The sequence below is a fragment of the Microtus oregoni genome, unplaced genomic scaffold, assembly GCF_018167655.1.
Source record: "Microtus oregoni isolate MIOR12 unplaced genomic scaffold, Mior012 000018F_ref0000195, whole genome shotgun sequence".
Classification (NCBI taxonomy): domain Eukaryota; kingdom Metazoa; phylum Chordata; class Mammalia; order Rodentia; family Cricetidae; genus Microtus; species Microtus oregoni.
Window position 1 is genome coordinate 11,646,044 of NW_024543077.1, and position 27,029 is coordinate 11,673,072.

At 38.2% G+C, this 27,029-nt stretch overlaps 1 protein-coding gene across 1 annotated transcript in view; it reads right to left on the reverse strand.

The window, feature by feature from the left end:
- The window catches only part of LOC121459013 (semaphorin-3A), a 307,174-nt gene that overhangs the window by 108,459 nt on the left and 171,686 nt on the right, over window positions 1-27,029 (reverse strand). Inside the window, exon 6 of the mRNA XM_041668475.1 lies at window positions 21,573-21,692. Within this exon, the coding sequence (XP_041524409.1) occupies window positions 21,573-21,692 (120 nt within the window). The remainder of the gene's footprint in view (window positions 1-21,572; window positions 21,693-27,029) is intronic.

Here is a 27,029-nt window from a genome sequence, read left to right on the forward strand (position 1 = left end):
TCCCTTCCCCTTTCCTCTCAAGGCATTGCTAGATTTCACTTGTGTTTAGTTTCCTAGCCAATTTCCTTGATGATTTATCTATCCCTTTACCCAATAACTTCATCCAGAAACCACTAGTATTTACTTTATTTGCTTGTTTTTGAGGTTCTGGGTTTTAACCAAGGATTTACTACATGCTAAGAAGTACTGAGTCACTGAACTTTATCCCCAGGAAATTGCTAACATCTTCAAAATGTTCTTTGTTTGCGTTATTTGCCTACTTAATAATCCCTGTAGCTGTCTTTATTCAATGAGTATTTTCAAAGTTCTTCGTAATTCTTATTACTAACCATTCAATTTTACTTTTCTCTTGTTCATAGTTGACAAAGTGATTTGTTCTGAAAAGTTTCTTTGCAAAAAAAAAAAGAATTTTATATCTTTGTTTTTCTGCTGCTTTATTAGGCAATTAACATTTATCTTGTATAAATATTTATTTATGTAAATGTTTATGGAACATTCCACAAATTAATTTCAAGGAATTTACTAAAAGACTAAAGTTGCTACAAACTGTTTTCAATGAAAAATCTGTGTTTTTTGAGATATGCTTTTTACATTGATTAACCTATTATTTTCTAATTAATCTCTGTTCTAAAGAGGGGGAAGTAAAATCCATCTGCCTCTTTAGAATGCTGTAGGGTTTAAATAAAATGATTTAGTTGGCAGACTATTTGGATATGCCATCAGTGATATCTATATTACCATTTAAGATTCTACTATCTTCCAATGCTAGGGTATTAAGAACTAGGTCAGAAAGATTTTATATCAGTCCTTTGGCAGGAAGTGCTAGGGAAAAGAAACGGTAAGCAAATACTTGTACAGCACCCATTTAATTTTGATCTATATATTCTAAATAACAATGTCACAAAAATATTGCATTATCATATTTCATTTATTTATTTATAATTATTTTTATTTTTTTCAAGACAGGATCTCAATATCTAGCTTTGGCTGCCCTGGAATTTACTCTGTAGATCAGTCTGGTCAACAGCTCACAGAGATCCTCCTGCCTCTGCCTGCCAAGTTCTGGATTTAAGGGCATAGATATTATCATTTTTCTATCACCCATACAGAACAACCCAGAGAAACAGCTTAAAGAAACATGTCACCATTTCAGACATTTCAATCTATGATTTTCTGTTGCTACAATTTGGGCTCCAGGTGTGGCTCATGGTGACAGGTACAAGTGGCAGATGTGGCTGTCCACCTCGTGGCAGACAAAAAGCAGATGGAATGTATGTTTGTGGGTTGAAATAATAAAACCACAACAATTAGGCAGTGTAGAGCTGCTAGGAGAAAAGGTGCATTTACTAAATAAAAACAGGATATGCAAACATTTACCTCAAGTAATACATTGGCATCTGCAATATTTTCAAAGGATCAATGTAAAAATACTCCTTTTAAAACAGCAGTGGAAATATCTAGACAGCTCCTTCATTTTTCTCCAACTTGGGGAGGGGTGCTATCTTGCGTATTAAATATGTTGCTCCTGGCATGAATGGTAGAACAAAATGTGTAACTTTGAAAATGAATGAAGTACTTAATAAACTCAAATGTTTTAAACAGTGGTTCTCAGTCTCCAGGTAGCATATCGACAATACATTGATTATTTGTACATTGACAAATACCACCTGGAAATATTATTTTATAGATAAAAATAACTTAAAATTATCGGTTTTAGTTCAGTTACAGGTTTGAATGTAAGTATTGAATAGTATGTGTCCTTCACTTACTTGACTGAGATGCTATCTATCTAAAGTATACATACACACACTAATTCCAAATCCCCTAAACACCTAATAAAAACCAGACATCTTCTGTCAAAGTGCTTAGAAGGATTTCTTGTGGTAAATTCATTCTGAGGGCTATTTTACAAGTTAAGTGCTTCTTTGATAGATACAGTAAGAATTGTGAGTTTGTTGTGTGTGTATAGACACTCACACACATATATATACACACAGAAAAATTCATAGTTTGTTAACTACTTGTTTCTTTATAGATCCTGGTTTGTTCATTGCAATGATGCTAACTTTTAAACCTTACATAATGTACTGATGGTACAATATTGAATTTTGAACCAGAATCATTAAACATATAGAGAGAGATGGAAGCAAAACAATTTGGAAAATTTGGTTTTGAATTTGAGCACATCTATTCTCTTAACTAGGATAATTTCAGAACAACAATGGAATTCAGGCCCACAGAATTTCATTTAATTATTTTAAGGGAAAGACCAAGACGTGAATTCAATTACATGCTCAGAAATTAACAATAAAAACCTAGTGGCACATTTCTTCGTTATTTGATGGAAAGTTAAGAAAGGTTTTTCGAACACTTGTGCAAATTCATAGGATTAGTCTGCACATGGAAAGCCTGTGGTCTCTTTGCAAGAAAACAATTCAGTTAAAACACAGATAAAAGAAAGCTTAGGACACAGGGATAGACAAAAGGCTTAAACATGAAAGAAAGAAAACAACAGGCTTAAGGAAGACTAAATGATTTTTTAAACTAAATTATTTCTTCTCTTAGAAAATAACATATATTTTTTAATCATAATAACCACACTGATACTGGTAATTTCACCCGTTGACTTGAGTCAACCAATATTATAAAGAATCTAAAACTATGCCAGGTGATGCAATATGGGTCGTTGTCCACACGGGTAAAAAGAATTTGCTTCTTTAGAGCCGTTGCATGTTTCACATCAGGCTATAGACATGTGGCATGTCAAACAGGACAACACACACCCCATCACTGGAATTGCCAGGCTGGGGTGGGAGAGTTCAAAAGGAGAAAACTCAAAGAGGACATCTCAGAGCACTCCGCAGAGTAACTGGGTTCAGACACGGGGGGCAACATCCCCTCCAGGTAAAATGACATATTTAATCCCACAATCTAATATTGTTGCTAAATCAACGTGGTTTCATCAAAGCCAGTCAGGCTCACAGAAAGTCCTTCACCTTGAACAGATTTCCTTTGCCTTTCACGTTTCCTCTTTCCCTTTTTGGCAATGTCTTCAGGTTTTCTCTTTGAGTTCCCCGGAATGTAACGATTATTAGTAACTACAGAGTGAAAGGCTTAAGCCTTTCTAATGACAATGTTTACATCTCCAATCTGCTAATCATTTTAGACATCTTAGTCACTGTTGAAAATCTAGACGTTATGAATGAATAAAATCCCTTTAAATGATCATGGCCTCAGTAAATAGACATCCAGGCTCCACCTCAAGGTAACCCTGCACGATCTGCTGCATTTTAGATTACAGTCAGCTCACAATCTCTCCTCTTCAAGTTGTAGTGGATTAATGATTTTACATACGTCAAATACACTGTACACACACAGGCTAACATAAAAGGCACTTAAGGGGAGTCGAGGGAAAGTTGCTTCCTTTGGATTGAAATGCCTGATTGTTAGGCAGCCTGTGTCATCTTGTGCCAATTGAAATCCCAATAGGGGAGGATGAAAGGCAAAACTTTTCCCAAAATAAAATTTGTCTTCTTCCTCAGAGGGCTTTAATTCCACACTCAAATGGCAGAGTCCTCCTTCCTGGTGATGACACCCCCAGTGATCATCTTCTGAATATCAGTGTGGACTCTTTTCTCCTCCTACCTTTCTCCTTTGACTTCCGACCCCACTTCCCTGTGCTTTGAAAATATGGAGCTCTGGCTCCCTTTAGTTGTGATCTCCGAGGAGTTAGCCTTTACTCACGACTTTTAGCAAGAAAAGCTGGTTTATTTTCAGTCAGTTTTTTCAGTAGTCAAACTAATATCCAGGGAGATGTTAAATAAACGCCGTGGGAAACAAACTTTATTATGAAGGGTAACTGCTGTCCATATTGACATACATACAGAATATTCTATTTTAAAAACATTCTGCAATGAAATACTATGTGGGGGAAAATGGGGAAGTGATGCAGTGCAGTCTCCACTAGGAATAATTAAGATGTTGACTTTATCTTGAAGATGCTGCATCTCCTCCAGTGAGGTCATACCTAATTCCGAGTATTCATGCCAACATAGTTCTAATCCACCTGGTCCAAGTGTGCAACATGAACTAACAAATTTTCGTTATGTGATTACCATCTATTGCTAGTCAAATCAGCTTTACCAAATTTGATTTTGAGGCAGATTTCTTCCTTCTTCCTTCCCTCAATTTCCTCCATGCCCTTCTCTCTTTTTCTTTTCTTTAATTGAGGGTTTATACAATCCCCATTTATCCCTAGTATTTCTTTGCTGACTTACTCTATGAAAACTCTAACAAAATATATGCACATCTGTGTAAATGTTGGGAACAATCATTTGAAAATACTGTGTACATTGTTGATGGAGACATGAAATATATCACAATCATGTTGAACAGCAAGAAAATCTTCTATAAAACTTCAGGAGCATTATTTGTTAATCAGTGTAAATTATTTTAACCTACAAATCATGATTTATGCCAAATATATGCAGATTTATTTTTCAGTAAGATGAGCCCAACCTTTTTTTCTGATAAAGACTACCTTATTGTTTACCGATGAATTTAATATGACAGGTATTTTAAGTTTACGTTCATGTTGTAATTTACATCCATGTTTTTGCATAGATTAACTGTAAATAATAAATAATAAATGAAGAAATGGTGCTCAAGTATCTAAAGAACTAAGGAAAATAAATCCGACCTACGAAATCTGCCCCACTTCTGGCCCCCTCTCTACATCTTGTTACAGCGCTAGTCTCTGTCTGCTGACTGCGTGGGATCTGATGGGCAAGAGAAACAAATTCAAAAAGCCTGCAAGGAGCCTGGCGGGGAATGATGAGGAATTGAAGGAAGAGAAAGAACACTAGGAGGCAGGAGGTGAGCGACCTCACCCCACAGGATGTAGAAGTAGTCAGGACCCAAACCAACAGGCACACCTCACCTTAGTTGCTAGGTGTCAAAGGAGGTGGAAGAATGTGCTTAAGCCAGATGATGGGAGGCCTTCTGCTATTTGTAACAACTGACCCATCTTTCCACAGAAATAACTGGATGAGGGGTTCATAAAGTGGAAAGAGAGGAGGAAGCAAGATGAGACGGAAGAGATTTACTTCATCAAGTGCAACCATATGTCTTGGTGACCTTTCAACCTCTGCTGAGATGTAAAGCATAGGGGTTCAGAGAGTCTGTAGTATGCAGGCAGCATCTTAGGGGCCAGTGTCTTTCTTTTTACACTGTGCAAATACTGCTGAAGCACACTTACGTTTGTGCTTCTTTCTGTTGTATCGTATCCATGTGACACTTTCTCCGATCTTAAACATAGCCTGTACTTCCAAACATAAATTACATATTAGCATATTTCCAGTTGGTTTTTAACTTTCATAATATTTTTAGATAACATGGGGCCACTTCAAAATTACAACTCTGCCAATAACTTTACTGTTTGAATAAAGCTGTCATGTAATAACGATGGTCTTGTGTCATGAGAAAACGTCTTATCTATGCATGCATTTATGAGATGATTGCTGTCATGTGATGAATCACAGGAAGCATTCACCACATGCGAGTACGGTCTACCTTTTGATATCAACTCTGACAACCATCCTAATCTACAAACATGCTTAACAATGCAAAAACTCACAAACTGGGAAGTTTCTCCAATTTTTAGATTCCCATTTCCTATCTCAGAGTGTGTATAGCTATTGAAATATAGATAATGATCAAGTAAATATATTTATGGGGGAATCTGATTTAATGTTAATCACATTTCCACAGTTGTCCTTTATCTCCCTCAGATAAGTGAAAAAAATCAATAAAATATTCTGATAGGCAGTAAAAGTAGGTTATATTCTTAGTATTACACTTTCATAGTTCCCCAAGATACTGCATCTCCTATTGATATAAAAACATGAAAAGTTTATATGAATCTACACAGATAGAATATAACATAGATACACAGTGAATTGTATGGTCCCATTCAAGGTATTTGTGGAAATTTAGAACAGGCTTCTGAGTGCTTAGAGGTAAATCAAAGTGCATTTATTTTACTATCATTCTCTCGAATCAGACTGTGTCTCCTTGGACCCTGGAGGTCTGTGATGATAACCATTCTGCATTTTCTCTCTCTTTGCTTTTCTCATGCTCTGTGTCAACACTCAACTTGTCTCCACCTGTTCATTAAACCTTTCTTCCAACAGATGCTGCTTTTTCCTTCATTCTTTTATGTTCCCCAGGGAAGATCAAAGCGTTGAGTCATTCCTGTGTATTGTATGCAGGATGTGTGGGTGAGATTCCGCATGATGCTTGCCTTCATGTTGTTTCTCTAATGTACTCAGTAACTTTCTTTGATAATGTTTGATATGTGCTGACTGCTTCAACTAAGAGAAAACAACTTAAATCCAATGATTTTTAATGAGAATAAAATGAAATAATACTGAAATATCTAAGTTGTATCTATTCTGGAGAGCTGATAGTTTATGTTTTCTTAATATATAAGCAAGTACTATGGATGCTAGTGGCAGAAACTGATTTTATTTTAATTTTGAAAAATAAAATCATATATACAATCTGTGGCTTATCAAAAATTGTGCCTGTGAATTCCTTGACATGCAATTAGTGAGAGAAAAACAAGAAACGTATTATAAAGGAAAAGGGCAGTGATTTGCTGTTGAGAGAAATAAACTCCACCTCAGATTTAAGAGGAAGCCACCACAGATTTGAGTGCACTGTTCAAATAGTGTAAATTTAAATTTTATTATTTTAAGATTTATTTTTACTATTTTTAACTATGCATGTGTATTTGCGCACATGCATGTGTATGTGAGTGCACTTGCCCAGAGAAGCCTGAGGTCCTGCAGAGCCCGACTTAGAGACAACTATGAGCTGCTCCAAGTGATGCTGGGAATTGGATTCAGATCCTTTGCAAGAGCAGTACATGTCTTAACCTCTGAGTCATCTCTCCAGACATAGTTGTGAAACTTAATTTAACAAATTTAGCTGCATTGTAGATCAAATTCTGGGCCAGATGCATGCCAGGCAAGCACCGCACCATTAAGCTGTATCTCCAGTTATTATATTTTTCATATTTTAAAATGAAGAATAGATATTAGAGGAGCTGTATAATAACTACTTTATAAATGTACTTTGAGAAAGTTCGAAAGTCGCCATGATTTATCAGCATACACAAACTTACATAAATAGTAAATGTTCTTAGATTCTAGAGAAGTTGAGAGTATACAATGTTGTCCCACTCAGTTGATAAATTGTTATTGTCCAGATAGAAATCATCTTCTTTCAATATATTTAAAATGCTTCCAATGTTTGGCTTGGGAGATTGTGAAGCTGATCAGGTAATTAGGAAGAGCAAAGGTTACTAAGATAGAATCTGGTCATGTATGTGGCAAACACTGAACTTAATTCCCCCTGATATGATTTTACAACAGCAGGACATTACAATTTGTTGCTGATGTGTTCTATGGACAAGGTACTTCAGGCTGAATTTGCCACCTGATAAAAATAGCAATATTTTGCCTACTGCTCACAAAGTTTGTACACAGTCTATTGTCAGATAATAGTGTACCTTTTTGAAGATAGTATCTGTTTCTTTATCTATGCCTAGGATATGGAGTAAGGTCTGCACGAAGTCAGAGATGAGTGTGCACATGGCTGCTCGTGCAAAGGCGGGGTGGTGACAAGCATGGGACACGCTCAGGAAAGAGGGATTCCTTACTTCAGGTCTGACATTCGTCCCAGATTTAGGCCAGAGAAGGGCAATCAAATGTGGGGCACTAAGTATCCATCCTTTCTAGGTTAATCAATTTAAATATGAGGTAAGACAGCTACTCCGTGCCAACAAAATGTAAATCAGGAGGGAAAAAAAATGACTGGGATAAAAGCACTTAAAGGAGCTTGAACCCTGGCACACAGACAAAGTCGTGTTTGCAGTACTCGAAAGAACAGCCAGCCAGCCTCTGCAGAGCACCCAGCTAATCTCAAGTGCAGCGGCCAATTGAGAGCAGCCTGCCTTGAGATTCGTGCTCGGTAGGCTGCGTTCTTAGGTGCATCTGCACAGCGCCTGCTAGATAAGTGCTTTTCTATCAAGAGGCAAACCTGAGGTTTGAAACGGTGACGAGACCAATTTTGTGTCATTTTAGTAGAAGCAAGAGTAGCCCAATGAATCAGTGGCAGACCTGTGAATTGATTTTCAGATCTCATTAGACTCCCTTTTAAGGAGCTCAGCAATTTCTGAGATTGCTTTCAGTGGCCATGGATGCACAATTGAGTTAGAAGCGCAGATTGAAAAATAAAAATAAAATTAAAATGGAAAGTAGCCATTCTATGTGACTTGGTTTCTGACTGTTTCAAATGATAACATTTTCTTCCTATAATGTTTAGTTATCAAAGGTGAGTTTAGATAGTAGTACCAACTTCTGTATCCCTTAAAGTGCGAGGTATTCTAAATTATAAAGTTATAGTAGCAAATTATGCAAATATAAGACTACTGAAATAAAAGTTGAAGGTCCGTGTCATTCCATTTATGAGGCAATGATTAAAGTATTATTCTTAACATAAATAAATATTTTTACAAGTACAATGGTCCTAGTTGGAAAATTTTAGACTCATAACTAGAAAGGCAACTGCTTTTTTAAACATTATAATATTTTACCATATTTATTGACCTTAGTACCTAGGTAACACCAATTTGTATCTTGACAATAGAATGATGAATATGGCTGAATATGAGTATCTATTGTTATTTAGTAATTTGGATGTCACACAAAAATTAGTATTATCTGTTTTAAGACATTTTTAAAACGCATGGTATTTTTCCAAGTAGATATTGGTACAAAGATTTTTCTTTGAAACCTTTAGAATTTAAGTTTCAAAATATCACAAAGCAACACTTTATGCTGAACTTACTTGAAGTGTTGGAAAGCTCACGAAAGTTTGTGTTTGGGGTACACTGCCAACAATGTTACAGATTGTGATGTAGGAACTGATGACAGTTCGCCTTGTTGCACACATGGTCACATTTGAGTGTGTGTGGAGAAGGAAGGAAAAGTGGGGTTTTGCTTATCTGCCTAATCCCTATAGAGAGATTAAGTATCACCAGATGAAGCCGGTTCTGTGAATACCATCACACTTCTTTTATAAAAACAGTTCCCCCTGACTGTTTCACCTTTACCATCTAAGGGACTCAGGGAAGCTGTCACTGCCTAAACCAACAAACACTGCCAGTGTTTCAGATATAAGCCCTCCGTGGTGTTTTCAAGAATGTTCTGCTAATGTAATTGGTGATGTATTAATGTGAAATGCACTGTTCTGAAGTGATACACACTTTAATATTAATAAACACATGGCATCGCTTTTCTCAGTGGTGTGCAGTGTTGATGCCATTGGAAAGGCCTTGTGCCACAGTCGGGAGGAAAACAAACTTCTCACTGTGAGACATTAGTTAACTTCTTGGATCCATTCCGAGCCTCTATTTCCTCAAAGGAAAAATGAAGAAATATTTACATCTCAGTGTTATGATTATCAAGTATTTAGCATTGGTAAAAGCCATTAAATATGTCATGAGGTAGACACTGACACTAATAAGAAAAACAATCATTTCAGAAAGTCAGTCTAACTAGAGGGAACCTGAGCAGAATAACTGGGAAGTAGTTATGGACAAAATCTTTAAACATTCCAACAGAGAAACCCTGCCTCAGAAGAAATGCAACAAAACAAATCAAAATAAAAAAATTCAAATACAAAAATATAAAGCAAAGTTACAGATAGCACGACAGCAATTTTTATAGAAAATTCACCATTGGTAGTGATATATATTAATTATATTTTTCTGATAAGTATTTTTTTAGGGAACTTTTAAAATAGAACAAATTTGCATTGTGTTAAAATATGCATTACATCATATGCCTCTCTCTGGATTTCCAAGTATGCGTTACTCATTATTTTGTAATTCGCCAAGGTTAGGAATTCCAATACCTTCGTATGCAACAGCTTAATGTTTTAGACTAACACGCATGGCCTTTATCCATATACTCTGGCGTAGAGAATGTGTATGTAGGAGGTCCTATGTTACAGAGTAGCTTTGCCTGGTCGCCACAAGAGAATGTGAAGGCCATCCTCCCGCTGGAAACCCTCAGCTCTGTCATCTCGGTTCCACTTCACTGCTTTGTGGAAACTGAAGGTTGTTTTGATTTCTTGTTCCCCTTGGAGAATCTTGAGAATCTCCAAGTTTCCTTTGTGTCCTTCCCCTGCTCTATTGAGTTTCCTTCAGTTGGTACCAGACCTTTGTACAGTCTGAAAACTGATGTACACCTTGCTCACATTCTTCCCTAATTTATGCCCTAGAAATATATTTCTGTTTGAAAGCTGGCAATCATAACACTCTTTTGGTAAAACCTCACCAGGCTCTCAATTAGTTTTCCTCACCTCAGTCTTTGATGTACTTTCCAGCCTCCATAATTGAAATGTACCATGCATCCTGCACAATTCCCCCTTGCCCTGTAAGCTGTCTTTCCAGCTCTGTCCTTCCTGCCATTGCTAACGCTGCCCACAAGACCTACCTCAGCTCTTCATTCTGCCCTTCAGTTCTCAGACTCCAGTGTGAAGCTGTCGCTTGGGCTCACTTCACCTACTCCTTTATCCATGCTTATCGGCTCCCTGATCCAAACTAGATATTCGTGGAGTATTGATGAAATACTAATATAGGAAGATTAAAATTTACCCAGTAACATAATCATGATTAATCATTTCAGTTCTGGTATCTGCAAGTCATCTTTTCATGATGCAAGTTTTGAACAAACATAAACCATTGCCTTGCATGCCTGATGCATGCGCATTACAAATACTCAAGGAATTTTAGCTTTCTCATTGATAAGACAATATTAAAGAACGTGCTGACATCATAAAATTCTGTGGTGATTCAGTTTTGTAGTTGATACAGACAGTGCTACGTATATATTAATTGCTCAATAAATCTTGGTTTGGAGAAACATGACTGTTATTTTTGCTGTTTTAAACTATACTGAAGTTTGATCTTTTTATGAGTATGTGGGTTATGTATATTTGTAACTTTCACCATTAATCTTAGCATCTTACCTGGAAGATGTTCTCCATGTTTTTATAGAAGTCATATTAATGCTGTTGAACGATTTACTTATAAACGAATTGCATCCCTTGTTTTTCAGGCATCGACTGCAGCTTCAAATACAAACAGATCTAGCCTCAATTACTTTCCAATGTTATCTCAAATTGAAGAAGTAAAGGCTCCATGCCAGGGATCTACGCTGTTTGTCATGCTGTTCATGGTCACCTCCGAGCTATTTTAATTCTACCATGCTGTTCTCTATTCCAGTCTCTGGTTTTCTTCCTCCCTGGCTCTCCTGTGTCCAAACTGTCTCCTGGTGCAATGCTCACAGCCAGCCCCTACCTGTTCTATAAGACAGGATCAGATTTGGCTTCTTACGCCCTCTGGGGTCTCTCTCTCTTTTTGTCTATAAAGTGTTACTGTGGCTCAAGTCAGCACAGCTAACCACACTGTACACATTACACGGTAAACAGTGAAGTTCTTTGCCTGAGTGTGTCCTTTCTTGTGGCTACACACATAGGTTATAGAATCCACAGGCTTAGGTCTTCCTCTAGAAGACTCAGGGCTTTGTGATGTTCATGACACCAAGCTGGGATTCCACAGCTTCACAAACAAACATACGTTAAATATCACTTTCCAATAGCCAGGACATAGAATGATTTATTCCTATTTCTCCACATGGAACATTAGTGAACGGTGACTGGAGAGCAACTTTTGAAAGTGTTCTTACAAAATGCTCTGGAAAATAGTACCTATCCCATTAAAATCATTATATATATTATACACACACATACACACACACACACACACACACACACAAAAGATAATTTCTCTCTCCACTCTCCTAGTATGTGTACATTGGAGGAGGGGCATGTTTATGTGTAGACCCAAGTGTGTGTGTTTATGATAGACAGAGGGTAACCTAGGTTGTTGTTCCTCAGATGCTATCTACCTTGTATTTTGAGACAGAATCCTCACTGGCTAAATCCTTGACTAGTAGCCTAGACTGATAGGCCAATGAAACCCTAGAATGAATCTGTTTCTACCTCTTCAGGGCTGGGATTGCATGCATGTGCTACCAGGCCAGACATGTTATTTCTTTTTTAATATGAACTCCGGGACAACAATCTTGATTCCTGCAAAGCAAGCAGTTTACCGACTTTGCCCTTACGTTCACTCTACAGCCTTTGGAAGTTCAAACGTACATTGTATTGGAAAATACTTCGTACTGATAAATTTCACTATGCTTTTACATCAGTGGCATTTAATTTGGGATAAATATAATATAGTTTAAATAATATAACTACAAGTGAGAATAATGGCTTTAAAGCACCAGGTACCAAATATATACAACTGCTAATGTGGGCATAATAGTGATCAGTATTGGGCATCTGTCCTTGTCTTAGCTTGTAGATTGGGTTACAGCTCCCAGATGTGTCAAAGCATGGGACCCTGCAAATCAGACTTATCTAAACTGAGTTTAGTAAACTTATACTGAATTTCAAAGCAGAAAAAAAGACTATAAATGTTATTAACAATACACCTAAATAATACTTTGAATATCTTTAACAAATTAAAATGAATTTCATTTGCTTATTTTCATTCTTCTTGCATCTTACAAGAGATCAATTTTGCCTGCTTTTTTAGATGGTAGTTGTAACTACATTGCCAATGCTCAACCTAATCTGTGCTGGGAAGTGGAACTCTCACCTGTCAATGAAACAGCTTCTATTTATAGCAAATGGAGATCCTCAAAGAAAACCGCAACTTTTCACAATGCTGAAAACAGTGTAGAGTGGGTGTCTATCACCAGAGGATATATCTACAACACAACATCTTCACCTGAGGCTCAAGATATACACTTGAAGAAGGGTTGAAGGGTTGTAAGGGTCAAATGACCAGGAAGCCTGCTGTGAGACAGTGTCTCCCAGAAATAAGAGGGAAACTAAACCCATGATACGGAAACTATAAAGAAGCCTAAACAAGACTTGAACAATGGCAACCCTAGCAGACAGGCTAATGTATAAGGTGAAGAGCTCAAGTTTAAACGGGTCTTTCCTCTAGACAAAGACCTCTAGGTAACTAAGGACTGTTGAGAGAGGGAGAATTAAGTCTTCCCCAAGAATAAGTTCCGTAATTGGTTATCTAAAACAACTAGTCAACCATAAAATACACACACACACAACACATACACATGCTAATCAAAAAAAAGAGGCCATAAATTTGGAAGAGATGGGAGGAAGAAAAGGGAAGGGAGCAAATGATGCAATCATACATTAATTAAAATTAAAAAGTTAAAATTGCATATACGACTTGTACTTCTATTGGAGATGTTTTAGAAAACTAACACAAGTGTAGAGGGAACACCATAAAATGGGCTCATAACAAGGGTGCTAGTACATTCCCTATCAATAACCAGTTAATTTAATTACTGAAGTCAACTCACATGGTTTATTCTAAGTAGGTAATAAAAGGCTCAGTAAGGCGGCTAAGTGGGTAAGAAGCACATGATGCTCAGTGATGCAATGTCAATGGCCTAAATTAAATCTCTGGAATCTACACAAAGCAGACGTAGAGATTCAGCTCTAGTAAGTTAACTTCTAAATTTCAAATCCAAATAAATTCAGGTGCACATGAGTCACACGCACACACACACACACACACACACACACACATGTATGTATAGTAATATTAAAAAGATGCTAAAACAGGGCAAAAGGGTTTGTGATTATGAAAGGAAATTTTTCATATATTCTAAGAAATGTTCTAGACCCATTTATATAAACCAGGGTAATGTTTCATCATGAAATATATGCTTTTTATTTGTTTTTCTAGTCTTTGGCTAGTCCCCAAACAATGCTAAACTCTTGTTAAAAAGGTCATTGACAGGCAAAGAACAGTGACAAAGTTACCTATGACACTAATCTCAAGTCAAAAGTCAAGAACCCCAGGAAACATAGACCATTGAAAAGTGTGATCCACATGAATATAGGTGAAGACATAATGTCATCTTCAAAAAAAATACAAAAACAAACAAAAAAAAACAGAGGAAAGTTTCTAGAATGGTAAGGGATTAACTTCCAATTTTTTTATAAAGTTAAGTAAGTTTGTACGTGTATAAATATACTCTTCATGCCAGCAGCAAAATGAGAAAATAAACTGAATACATTATCATTAGCAATTCTGTGGGCCAAATTACTGCTGATGTTGAGGAAAAGTGAAAGCCCTTTGCAGTGTGTGTGAGAACCCCAGACACCATCTACTACTGGGCCTATACTTCCACCCTCTCCAGGACTAGAGAGTTTTTTTAGTTCTTTCATAATTTTTTCTCTGTTTGTATTTTTTTTTCTCTCTGCTTAATCCCAGAAAGGAGTATAACATGCCTTTACTTCTCCTGTTCTCTGTAGAAAACAACATATGCATAACAGGTGTGGTGATTTAAATAAGAATGGACCCCATTGAGTAATATTGTGATACATGATCACCATGAGTGGCATTGTTTGAGCAGGATTAGAAGGTGTGGCCTTGTTACAAGAAGTATGTCACTTGGTGTAGGCTTTGAGGTTTCAGAAGCCCAAGCCAGGAACAGCTGCTCTCACTTCCTGCTGCCTGGGTATCTAGAGGTGGTGCTCTCAGATACACTCCAGGACCATGGCTATCTGTGTTGACATGCTCCTGCCATGATGATAACAGACTAAATCTCTAACGCTATAAGCAAGCCCTAAGTAAGTGCTTCATTTTATAGTTGCCATGGCAACTCATGTGTGTCTCTTTACATCAATAAAACACCAGCTAAGGCAACAAGTCACCCTCTGCTTCTTACTCGCCAAAGAAAATTAAAAGAACATTCTTGGTACTTACATCAAAGACAGCACACAAATGAAGACAGCAAGATTTAAACTTTTACATGACTATGCGGTAGTGTTTCTCTTAATAAGGGATGAGTCATGGCTTCATTGTATCTATTTTGACTTAAGAAAAGATTAGTTTTATCTGTAACCTTTTCCCAGCAACAGATGAACCGTTCAAGCAAAAACATCAATTAATATTCTGCGAGTTATGAACTGAATGCTAACATTTCCATTTTTATCTGCCACTGTTTTTAAGAATAAAACTTGTGAAATACTGTAAGAAAATTATATTTTCTAATTCAATGGAATAAATGATAGAGAAGAGAAGAATGTTAATATCAAAACTTTGAGCTTTTAAAACTTTCAGGCCAAACCATGTAATTTGAAATAAGTATACAGACAGTACTAATATAGTTTCTTTTATTTATGTTTTAAGAATTTTGAATGTTTTTTTCTGGTCTCATGTCATCATAATTTATGTTCTCCTCTGTTCTAACTCAGCCCCTGTTCTTATTATTGATAAATAGTCTTGTTGGTTGTATTTAACTAGTTCTTGGAGGAATCGATGGTGGCTCTAAGTTCTCTCAGAACATGAACTGGAAAGCTTCTTTAGCATCATCAGCAGACGATGTTTTGATGTGGGAGTGATTTCTTATTAATAAAGAAACTGCCTAGACCCATTTGATAGGCCAACCCTTAGGTAGGCGGAGTAAACAGAACGGAACGCTGGGAGAAAGAAGCTGAGTCAAGGAGTCGCCATGATTCTCCCACTCCAGACAGACGCAGGTTAAGATCATTCCTGGTAAGCCAGCTCGTGGGCTACACAGATTAATAGAAATGGGTTAGATCAATATGTAAAAGCTAGCCAATAAGAAACTGAAACTAATGGGTCAGGCAGTGTTTAAAAGAATACAGTTTCCGTGTAATTATTTTGGGTAAAGCTAGCCGGGTGGCGGGACACAGCCCGCCACTCCATACTTCAACAGAGTGGCAGAGAGAGGACTGCTGAACTTGCCTAAAGGTGAGACGGTCTTTTGGGGTTCATGACTCATGAAAGAGTCTGCGAGACATTCTGCAGGACACAGCAGATAGTGACTGAACTGTCTTTGAAATTTCCTGCTTCATGGAAATGTCTGCTGGATACTATGGGCCTGAAGGCTGAAGATGGATGCCCCAACCATACAAAAGAACTTTGGGTGACTGTCCAGGCAGCAAGATGTCTCTGTCATTTCTAGAGTTTTCTTATTTCTTGTTTACTTAGGTAGTATTATATCCTTCTGGAGTCTTTGATGGAGTTGAAGAATGAATAGATAGTTATAGTTTTCCTTAGTTATGATAAAAGATAAAATAGTTATAAATATTGTAACTGTAATTCTTGCTTGACAACTGTTTTGCTATATGTAATTTTACTATGTTAAAGTTAAAGCCTTTCTTTTTTGTTTAAACAGAAAAAGGGGAAATGATGTGGGAGTGATTTCTTATTAATAAAGAAACTGCCTAGACCCATTTGATAGGCCAACCCTTAGGTAGGCGGAGTAAACAGAAAGGAACGCTGGGAGAAAGAAGCTGAGTCAAGGAGTCGCCATGATTCTCCCACTCCAGACAGACGCAGGTTAAGATCATTCCTGGTAAGCCAGCTCGTGGGCTACACAGATTAATAGAAATGGGTTAGATCAATATGTAAAAGCTAGCCAATAAGAAACTGAAACTAATGGGTCAGGCAGTGTTTAAAAGAATACAGTTTCCGTGTAATTATTTTGGGTAAAGCTAGCCGGGTGGCGGGACACAGCCCGCCACTCCATACTTCAACAATGTTTGATTTTTGTTTGAGATGAAAGTTGAAGTATTGTTTACTAAATAGCAGCATACACACACACACACACACACACACACACACACACGAGGATCATTTTCATAAAATGATTCAATTCTTTAAAAGGTTAAAGAAGAAAAGCAGATCCCAGAAAGAACTTAGCCCTTAGCGAGTGTAGCACAGGCCAGGAGGGAAAAGGAGCAGTCACCTCTGGTGGAGATTATGAACTCTGGGAAGAGTAGTCAGCCTTAGCATCTGCTTATTACACAGCAAACAGAGACTCGAAGCATGGCTTATGGAATGGTGAAGGTGACCCAGAAATGGCTGACCGTTAGTCTCCAGGCTTGTTAGTAACAAACTGGTACTCACTCCACCCAACACAATAAATGCAAAAGATAACCAAACTGGAAATGTGTAGAGATCAATTCAGTAATAGCACCACCTCCTGTTTTCAAACTTTCCATGCTGCAGGCTTTCATATAAAGCTAATTTTCCTTCATAACAAAAGGGAAACATCAGACAAACAATTTGATTTCCAGCAGTACGTTGGCAGTCATTGCAGAAGTGACCTGAGAGATGGCCATTAAGACTCATTGAGTTTCTTAATGTCCATTTGGCTCCATCATAAATTGAGAGCCTGACATTATGAGAGTATAGAGTTAATACTATCCAGCGCACATCTGGGTCCATCTTTCTTTAGGATTTCTGCCAATACATAGAAGAGACCTATTTGGAATTTGAGACTATATCCAGAGACTTATTCGAAAAGCTATACTCTTCCTAAATTCATATTGTTTTTTACCAACAGATGTAAATTTGAAGGAAAATACCATATACGTTAAGCCTTTTGGGAATAGCCGGCCTCTCAAGGATGACTCACAATTTTCCTGTGGATAGCAGAGATGCTGAACTGCAACTCTAAGCTCATCTGTGCTCTAGTCTGAATCATTCCCTCTGTGAACTCAGCAGGCGTTTTATGACAAACGTACACATGTGTATGAGGCATGTGACCTTGTTGGCAGTTATCTGCTGTGTCAAGGGCTATTGGCAGATGCCCAAGAATTGATTGACACATATCTTACAGAGCTGGAGTTAATTAATATGTCTACCAATTCCCAAATGTACCACAGGAAACAGAAAATCTGTTTAATACAGCAATCAATGACATACTGCGTGTGGTCAGAAGGCATTCACCAGACAGAAAAGCTAGGTTTTTGGAAGACATTATTTAAGAGTGTATATATAGCTACCAAAAGGCAAAAAAAAATCTATTTTCACAACTACAAGGCTAAACTTGATGGTATTTTGGAAATTGTTTTATCTTTAGAAATAGCAAGTGATAATTTTCTCCTATAAAGGTCAAAGCTCTTAAATGATGAATGGGGTCTTGCATTTTTCCAAAAGCAGAGTTGTAACTTCTGTGGCATTCTGCCATAAAGATGTTCAGTCCATATGCAGCTTTCTAATGGTGAAGTTTCTAAGAGCTTGGGAACTAAGAATGAGGCAGTAGTTACTTTAAGGGAGGTGCATTGCAGAGCAGAAGTTGAATATGGCAGTGTTGCTGATAGTCTTTCCAAATGCTAAAAGGGAAGACGCTTTTTGTAGTCTAAAAACACTGTATAAAATCATTATAATAAAATTATGTTTCATTTTTCTAATGTGGAACAGTTATCAGGAAAATAAGCATGCAATTTCCACCCTAAAATTTAAGAGGAAAATCTTTGTAACTGAAGAAAAGGAGGATATGAACTTGAAAGAGAGCAGTGGGGTGGGATGGAACATTTGGGTTTGGGGACGGGAAGGGAAAGGGACAGAAGATGTAATTATATTATTATACCGTAGAACATAAATGTTTTTTAAAAGGATTTCTGAGGATGGGATTTTCAGACTCCACGAGTGTGTGAATCTCAATCCAGCATTCCCAGCGTCTCTCCTGGTGACTCTTTATTCCCCCGCCTCCTCCAGGCTTTCCATTAGTGTCATTCTTTTCTAACAGAATAAAGTGCACATTGTCTCTCTTTCTCGGCTTCATAAACAGCAAAATTGGTTAAAGCCAAGGATAGCATTTTAAGTAATAGTATAGATCAATTTAAAGCAGATTGTCTCCGAAGGCAGCTTAAGCATTGAAAATTAAATTTGATGTAGTCTAGACAAGCCCTCGTGATAATATCTTTTCCAGAATTTCCTAGATTGCCTGTCTAGACTGCTCCAAATTCCCCAGGTAATTGCATAATCATCTTCTTTCTGACCTCCTACTCTGGAATGGTATTTCATAATTTATAGTTCTCATGCAAATCAAAATCACCAAGCTTCTTAAGGTAGACCTGTCTCAGAGCTCTGAGTTTCTCAGGAAAAAAAAAAACTTGCACCTCAATATGTCATCTCAAAGAAGCTCACATAGGAAGCCAGGCATATTTATTATTTCAGTGGAGGGGAGCCTGAGCAAATGGCCTGTAGCCCTTCACCCCCCTAGCAGCCCACCCAAAGAGCGGCAAGGCATAGTTGACTTGAAATATAATACATTATTAACAACACAAAGCAGCAATTATAGAAGGGGAAGGGACCATCACCATGAAAAATGACAACAATTCATTTAGCATAAATAGATACCAAAGTATTGAAAGTCTCAGAATCTGAAGATGCAGGATTTAAGATACGTGCAGAGACATCTAGTAAGGATAGCCTAGTGACATTATTTATAATCTCTGATGTAAGAAGTTAATGAGAGGTAAGCTGGCAATTATAATCAGACTAACAGCAAAGGCTTTTACACTTTCTAGTATTAGACATTCTTTTCCAGCAATGACTAGCTATCAGATCTTACATATCTCCCTTCCAATTGTCTACATTAGAAACATAGACTCAGTAAAAGAAGCATTTGGTTCAACATGAGGCAGCTAAAGCTGAGGAAAGGGAATCTGAAGCCAGAAGAAGGGCATGCTTCAAAACGACAGACGCTTTGAGTTTGTGTAGCCCTACATGTGAAGGGAGTAGAAGGCAGTTTGAGGTAACGAGTCAACCTAATACGTGGATGCCTAGGCAAAGACAGTTTTGTTTTGTTTTCCTTATTATGAGCAGAGACTCTGAGATGTTACGTAGCTTTTCCAGAGCTTCCCAGCTAGTGAACTGCAGCATGCACTCTGAAGCCTGTTGTTATACCAGAATCAACGCTTTCCTGCTCCTCTGTGGTACGAGAGTCCAGAATGCGCTACCGTACTCTTGTGCGCAGCTCTTTGGAAGCATTCTGATGCCAGGTACTGAATGTGCAACACAGTGGATCCAGCTTTTAGGGTCCCTTATTGGCATCAGCACCTTACCATCTGCGATGGCAGTGTGGGGACAGTTATTTAATGAGGACCAACTCAAAGCACTGTGTATTATCTACAGTATCGTGTGGGAACTGAGTCTTAATTTCCTCGATGTGAGTCCGGGAACATAAAGGGAACCTTTTTTCCTAAAAACCACGTCATGATGAAAGATCTTGTCGACATCAGAAACCATTACATACATACTTGTGAGGAAGAAGAGGAGGACTACAAGGGTAGGTGGGTGTAGGCATACAGCGTACGTCTATGGATGTGTTCCAGGGAAAGTATCGTGACTTTCCAGTCTCATCAGAAACGTCACAGCGGAAACGACGACACGGAGCTGGTTTTAGCACTGGAAACCCAGCCCGTGATGTGGCATCTTGTATGGAGGAGATAAAGCATGAATTGTTTCGCTTTCTTGTCTGTGGAATAAAAACAACACGTTCCTCTCCCATAGGACACCTAAAGGAAATGCAGCAGGAGCCTCGAGTTTAAGACATAAGGGGCTGCATGTGAATTCCATCGTTATCTTTAGGATTCCAGAAATATTCTGTGAAGACATTCTTTATTTGTCAACAAATGCTCAAGCATTTCTAAATTTCATTTGGAAGAAAATTCTGCCACAGATCACTTTCTCACCACGGGAATACTGTTGTGCTTGAGAATTTGGTGCCAAGAAAGACAACAGTGTATCTAATTGAGACAACCAAGAAGCCCAACTCAACACACTCCTTTCAATATTAGTAAGGGCCCCTCCTTTTAATGTAGATGTAAATTTATTGAGCTATAATCCTCTCACTAAAGTTTCTTTGTACAACATCTTTAGTAGGACAAAATGCATCTTTTTCTTTTTTATGCCAATGTAATAACCAAAATATAAAAGCAATGTAACAAAGCAAGAGCCCAAATGTGAGATTCCATCCTTGAACTCATGGATAGAAAGTATCCTTTCGGCCGGGCGGTGGTGGCCCACGCCTTTAATCCCAGCACTCGGGAGGCAGAGGCAGGTGGATCTCTGTGAGTTCGAGACCAGCCTGGTCTACAAGAGCTAGTTCCAGGACAGGCTCCAAAACCACAGAGAAACCCTGTCTCGAAAAACAAAAACAAAAAAAAAAGTATTCTTTCTAATCCTGAGCAAAACAAACAAACAAACAAACAAACAAAAAAAACCAACACAACAAAACACTGGGAGACGAAACCTTTGGCGGAAGAGGATATGGAGGAGAATGGCGGCAAGGTGGAAGGAAGGGTTCTACATTCACGCCTACACGTCTCACGTACAAAGAGGAGGATCTGAAATCCAGAGTGACAGCAGCTCCTAGTGCATAGTTATTGTTGAGTGAGGGTCTCTTTGTTTTATATTCATAAACTAAAATTAACCGCAGCATCGGAATTTGAAGTAGGTCCCATGAATAGTGAACAAGAAGTGAAATGAACTGAAGAAATTAGCCATGAAGCCATTGAGCAGGAAGGAAGAAGGAATGAAATGCGTTTTCATAAGTCAGCATTACCTCAGGATGATGTCCAACTTCTATATAGGTGCAAATTGGATGAAAGGCCCCAGTTCCGCAGGCATACAAGTGAGTATGATTATAAGCCTTCAGGACCTTGATGAAATTAGCACATTCTTTCTGTAAAACAAAAGGCAAACCAGTTAGTTCTAGCCATCCTCCTGACAGGAATGCAGGATACTGGACAAGCTGTGGCATATTTTATATGCATCTTTTCCCCAGCTTTTTAGGGCTCATTTTTGATTTTATTATTTTGTTCACAGCATTACATGTATTAAGATAAAATATTCTTAAACTTTGAGGAAACATTATATAACATACTGTGTTGGCTAGTTTTATATCAGCTTGTCACAAACTATAGCTCTCTGAGAAGAGGGAACCTCAGTTAAGAAAATAGTTCCCTAAGATTGGTATGTAAGCTAGCCCATAGGAAGTTTTCAAATTATTGATTGATGTGGGAGGTACCAATAGTGGGTGGCATCATCCCTGGACTGGTGGTCCTAAGTTCTGCAAGAAAGCAGGTTTGAGCAAGCCATGGGGTGCCAGCCTGTAAGTGATAATCTTCTATGGCCTCTGTATCAGCTCCTGCTTCCAGGATCCTGTCCTGTGTGAGCTCCTGTCCTGCCTTCATCAATGACAAACTCTGATGTGAAGTGTAAGTCACTCAGAATTTTTCTTCTCCAAGTTGCTTAAAACATGTTTCATCATAGTAGTGATATCCCTAAGACATATACCCTCCATAACTCTTCCATTAAAACTGTCCCACCTAACGGAATAAAAAGTTTTGGGTTACCAATCTCTTACATGACTTTTCCCACCGATAAGATGGCAGCAAACCCTTGTGATAACAAATTACTCAAATGAGGTGCTGGTGAGATTCTCCATGCAAAAGTGACCTTTGAGTTGAAATTTAGAAAATGAGAAAAAAAATACAAAATAATAGGAATCAAACCACCATTAGTGATCTAATCTGGTTTCTTTCTAGTGAGTATGCATCCATACGCTACATAATAAAAATACATTGGAAGAGTTTTTCCAGATTGCTCATAGCTTTCTGAGTCATTTGCAGTTGAATATTTGAAAGCCAGCCCTACAGCTAAAACCAGGAATGCAGATAAACTCCCCGAGCAGACTACTGTGTAAATGAGGTTGGTTCACCCAATGGAGAAGCAGGTTGATTCTATGTTCCTAAGTGTGTTTTGCCCTCAAAGCTTTCAGGTGACCCGTGACTTCTCAGGTGTGAACTCAGAATGCGTCTGGACGTATGCAGTCAGCTAGAGTTTATAACTGGGGTGCTAGAACAGTCTGAGTAGGTTTCCACATGGCATGTGCATGCCGTACCTGCTGCTGAGGACTGCCGTCTTAACACCGTTGGCCCATAAAATCAGGAGCAGGCAACTTCAGCAAAGTAATTGACATCTAAATTCAGGAAAGTGCCTGCTTTTATTCTGATTGTACTAAGGAGCAGCCGGATGCTGTCTTTTGAATGATACTTCTCTAAAGGTGAATTAGACTTATCGGAAACAAAATATAAGTTTCAGATATGAGTGCTCATGCTCTCTTAACAGTAAAGTGTAATTTGGGGAGGTAAGAACTACAGCAAAAAACACAATTTCCTTGTTTTGTTAAACTGATCCAAAATATATCTCTCTCTTTTTTTTTTTTTCTTGTTCCAGACAGGGCATGAAATTATGCTCCGAAATCAACTGACTTTGCAAATCATTCTGCTCCAGGGGAGAATTTCCTAGCATACAGCCTATGTGCCTCCCCTTCCTTGCTCACTTGGAGCAGGTTGCCTCCTGCTCAAAAGAAAATAAAGCTTGACCCCTCCTTGCTCTGAAGCAGGAGCCTCATTCTGTAACAGGTCCTCCTTCTTCCCCTACAGGACAAACCATGAAGGCATTTGGGGAAAGGAAACATCTGATAAATTCATTTACAAATGAAGTATTCAAGGATTTGCCCACAGGATATATTTGTACTGCTCAAAAAAAAAAAAATCAGTCATTTTCAAAGAAGCCATTTTTAGAATATTTTTTTGCTTTGAAATATGTAGGTGGCCACGTATTCTGCTTTTACAGAGACAGTCATCGCTCACTGTGGGCTCAATATTGTCATATTCAAGATGATAAATAATGAGTTCCGGCACCATATGTCAAATTCAAGATATCGGCTGTGCTGTGCATACACGGGTAAGCAAATGGATATTCCAGGAAGTCCTAGTGGCAGACCCAGACGGATGCCTTGCTCATGTCAGAAAAATCCAGGACTTCAGTTGGCCAGTGGGAACTCACATGCCATTTGCATATAAGACTAACTTTTCCATCTCTGTGATTCACATCTAATACCTTCTAACAATTTAAAATAGACAATGATTCTCTGTAATGATTATGATTACAAAACATAATTTGTAAACACAAAGGAAGGGTCATGTTACCCTTGCTACTGTTATGAATTTTAATACCACAGCTTTTGTGAGTTCATTATTTCTTAAAGATTAGATAACCTGTTAGCAATTTACCAGCAACTAAGTCTGTCTTTCCAAAGAAACTAGCGGGTTATAATTAGCACAAGAAAAACTCCCCAAGCCCTTGAAAGCCACAAAATTGGACCACATTGAATATCAAATTCTCAATTTGTTCTCTATTAACTGTTAAATAGGGAACCACTATGCTATGACATCCATTCTCCTGCAAAGCTGCTGGAACGAAATCAATCATGGTATTGTAGCTGGGAAATCTGGCAAAGGGGCTGACTGAGTGCGCTGATAACAAGTGAGTCTATCTGAGCTGCAGAAAATGGAGCCCCACCCTGTTGGCCCAAGGCCTAGAATGATTTCCTTAATTTCCCCACTGAACTCTCTCAGTTGGCAGCCGGTCGCAGTTTGCCATGCCCCGGGGCTATCTTAGTATTACTTTCAAAGTACAGGTTGATGTAAAATGAGTTTGGAGCAATTTCGTGGACTTAGAGGGTAAAAAGATGGTTGTAGGAACACAAAAGAATGGAAGGAAATACTTTTGAGATTGGTTCAAAAATAGCCAAAAGAAGAATCCTCAGCAATCATGGAGGAGGGACACAGACAGAAAGAACCGAACCCAGAGGAACCAAACACTTGAAAGACGTGCCAGAAAGGATCTGTTCTTACGAGAACGTATACATGAAAGCCTATCAATACTGTCATTCATTTGCCTTCCTTTTCTAGTGTGTGGCTGCCAAGGTTGGTGAGTGTTCCAAACAGGATATCCATTTTATTTCGAGGCCGCCTGGACATTCCTCTAAACTAGGAGGAAGCGTGGCAGCGAAAGGAAACACACTTCACACGTTGCTGCTCTGGGGGAGACAGAAGAGGAGTGTTTCTGACCTTTCCTTGAACCATGACGTTTCTCAAAATTCAGAATGTAATGTACTTTTTGGCATTAAACTCCTGCACTGCCTTGCTCCACACTGGAGGATTTACAGCGCAATAAAGACAGTGCGGTCAGCTCAAAATGAATTCATTTTTCAAGCCTTGATCCTTTTGGAACTTAAGTTGATATACACAGATGAATTTGGTACGAAGCTGATGTCCTGAAAGTCAGTCAATCACGGAGCCCTACAGATCAACAGCACCCCAAAATCATTAGTTGAGAAGCAAGAGCAGTTATAATCCAATAATATCCGAGCCCACACCTGAGGGACCCGGATAAATCATCCTCTCATGACATGCTGTTTGAATTTGAGTTTTTGGGGGTTTCTAGCCTTTCTGGATCACATGAATAGAAGAGTTATGCATAAAAATATTATCCCAAAGAAAAAATGTAAAGAAAATATCTCTCCTTGAAAAAGATAAAGGAGCTGAAAGCAGAATGAATCGAAAACAAACATCACAGATACAGATACGGAGCACTGATTAGACAGCGCTGCAGACTTTTCCTGGACCGTTACAAAAATAAAGCCCTCCATCTGTCAAAACAACTGCTCCATGCATGAAAATCAGAACGGAGCTGAGGTGTTTTTAACTAACTTCCGATCATTACGCTTTCTACAAGAGAATATAATTTACCTACAATTCCAAATACCTCCTTCCCTGTTCTTAAATTATGGATGAAATAGTGAAAATTTAATCTAAATAAAGAAACTGCTAAAAAAAATGGGGATGAGAATATGAACATGAGAAATCTCTATTCAAATATATTCAGTTCGTGATTAAATCAAGCAAACTTGTTCTGGTTCAAATATAAATCAGCCCCAAATGAATGGGTATAGAGTAGCACTGCCTCAGGTCAATGACAGTTCCCTCTAAAGGAAGAAATCAATAGTCCTCATGTCATCAGCCGTTTCTATGGAATTATTTTCCTGTATAGCCCAGCAGCTGGGAAAGCAAAGGAATCTGTCTATCGGGATGGGTGGATACACTCTGCAGGAAAACTCGTTAATAAGCTTAAGTCCTGAACTTAATCTGCTGACTCCCTTCTCTCTGGTCCAGTTCTTTGGCAAGCTGGCTGAACACCCTGCGCTGCATGCCAGAGCAGTAATCCGTGAGATTGTTCCTGTCACTCACTCTATCCCTCATTCTATTCAAGTTGTCCCACACTTATCTGGAAGCCAGGCCTGCCTTTCTCCCTTCTTAAATGGTGCTGTTGCAGCTGTGACCTGATCATCCTCAATCATGTCTTCCTAATGCTTCCCATCCACGACCAGGATGTCGGAATTCTCTTCTTCAAAGAGACGTAGCTCATAAAACGGATACACTGTGTGTTTACATTTTCGTATTGCCTATCTAAGGTTGAATTTGTGACCTGAGACATACTTCCCTCTACCATAGCAGAATTCATCACGCAGAGCAGAGATCCAGACTGTCTGACAGGAGGAAGAAGAGCTAGAAGCAGAGAAGCCTTTCTAGGACTGTCTCATGTCTTTGGTACACACCTCCCTTCTTGCATCAACATTGTTGCATATTAAAAGTTAGGTTTTGTTTTGGTTGGAGCCAAAATACTAGAGGATATTATATAGGTATAAATATAAAATGTTCACACTTATCTCTTAGTAAACAAAGAGCCTCTAATAAGTGTTTGAAACACAATACAGGCAGGATGTATCACACTTCTCCTGGTACAGGTAGACAATGCATAGGGAATGTCAATGCCGTTACTCTTTCTCTTTTTAAAGAACTTAAAGTTTATTTCCTTTATAAGAATCTTAAAACATAAAATACTGGAAAGAATTCTTTTAATGAATGGCACTCACCATTCGTTAGAACAATCTGGCTTAGAACTTACTATACAAACCAAAGTGGTCTGAAATCCATAAAGATCCAACTGACCCTAACTTTGCACAACAAGAAAGATTTTTCCAGTCATATGAATGCATTGAAAAGTCAATTAATTGCCATAGAGTTGATGACTATTAAAGTGTAGGTGCAGATGGCTTCAACTATTTGGTTTCAAAAGTATACCTAGAAATCCTCATTCGCAAAAGCTG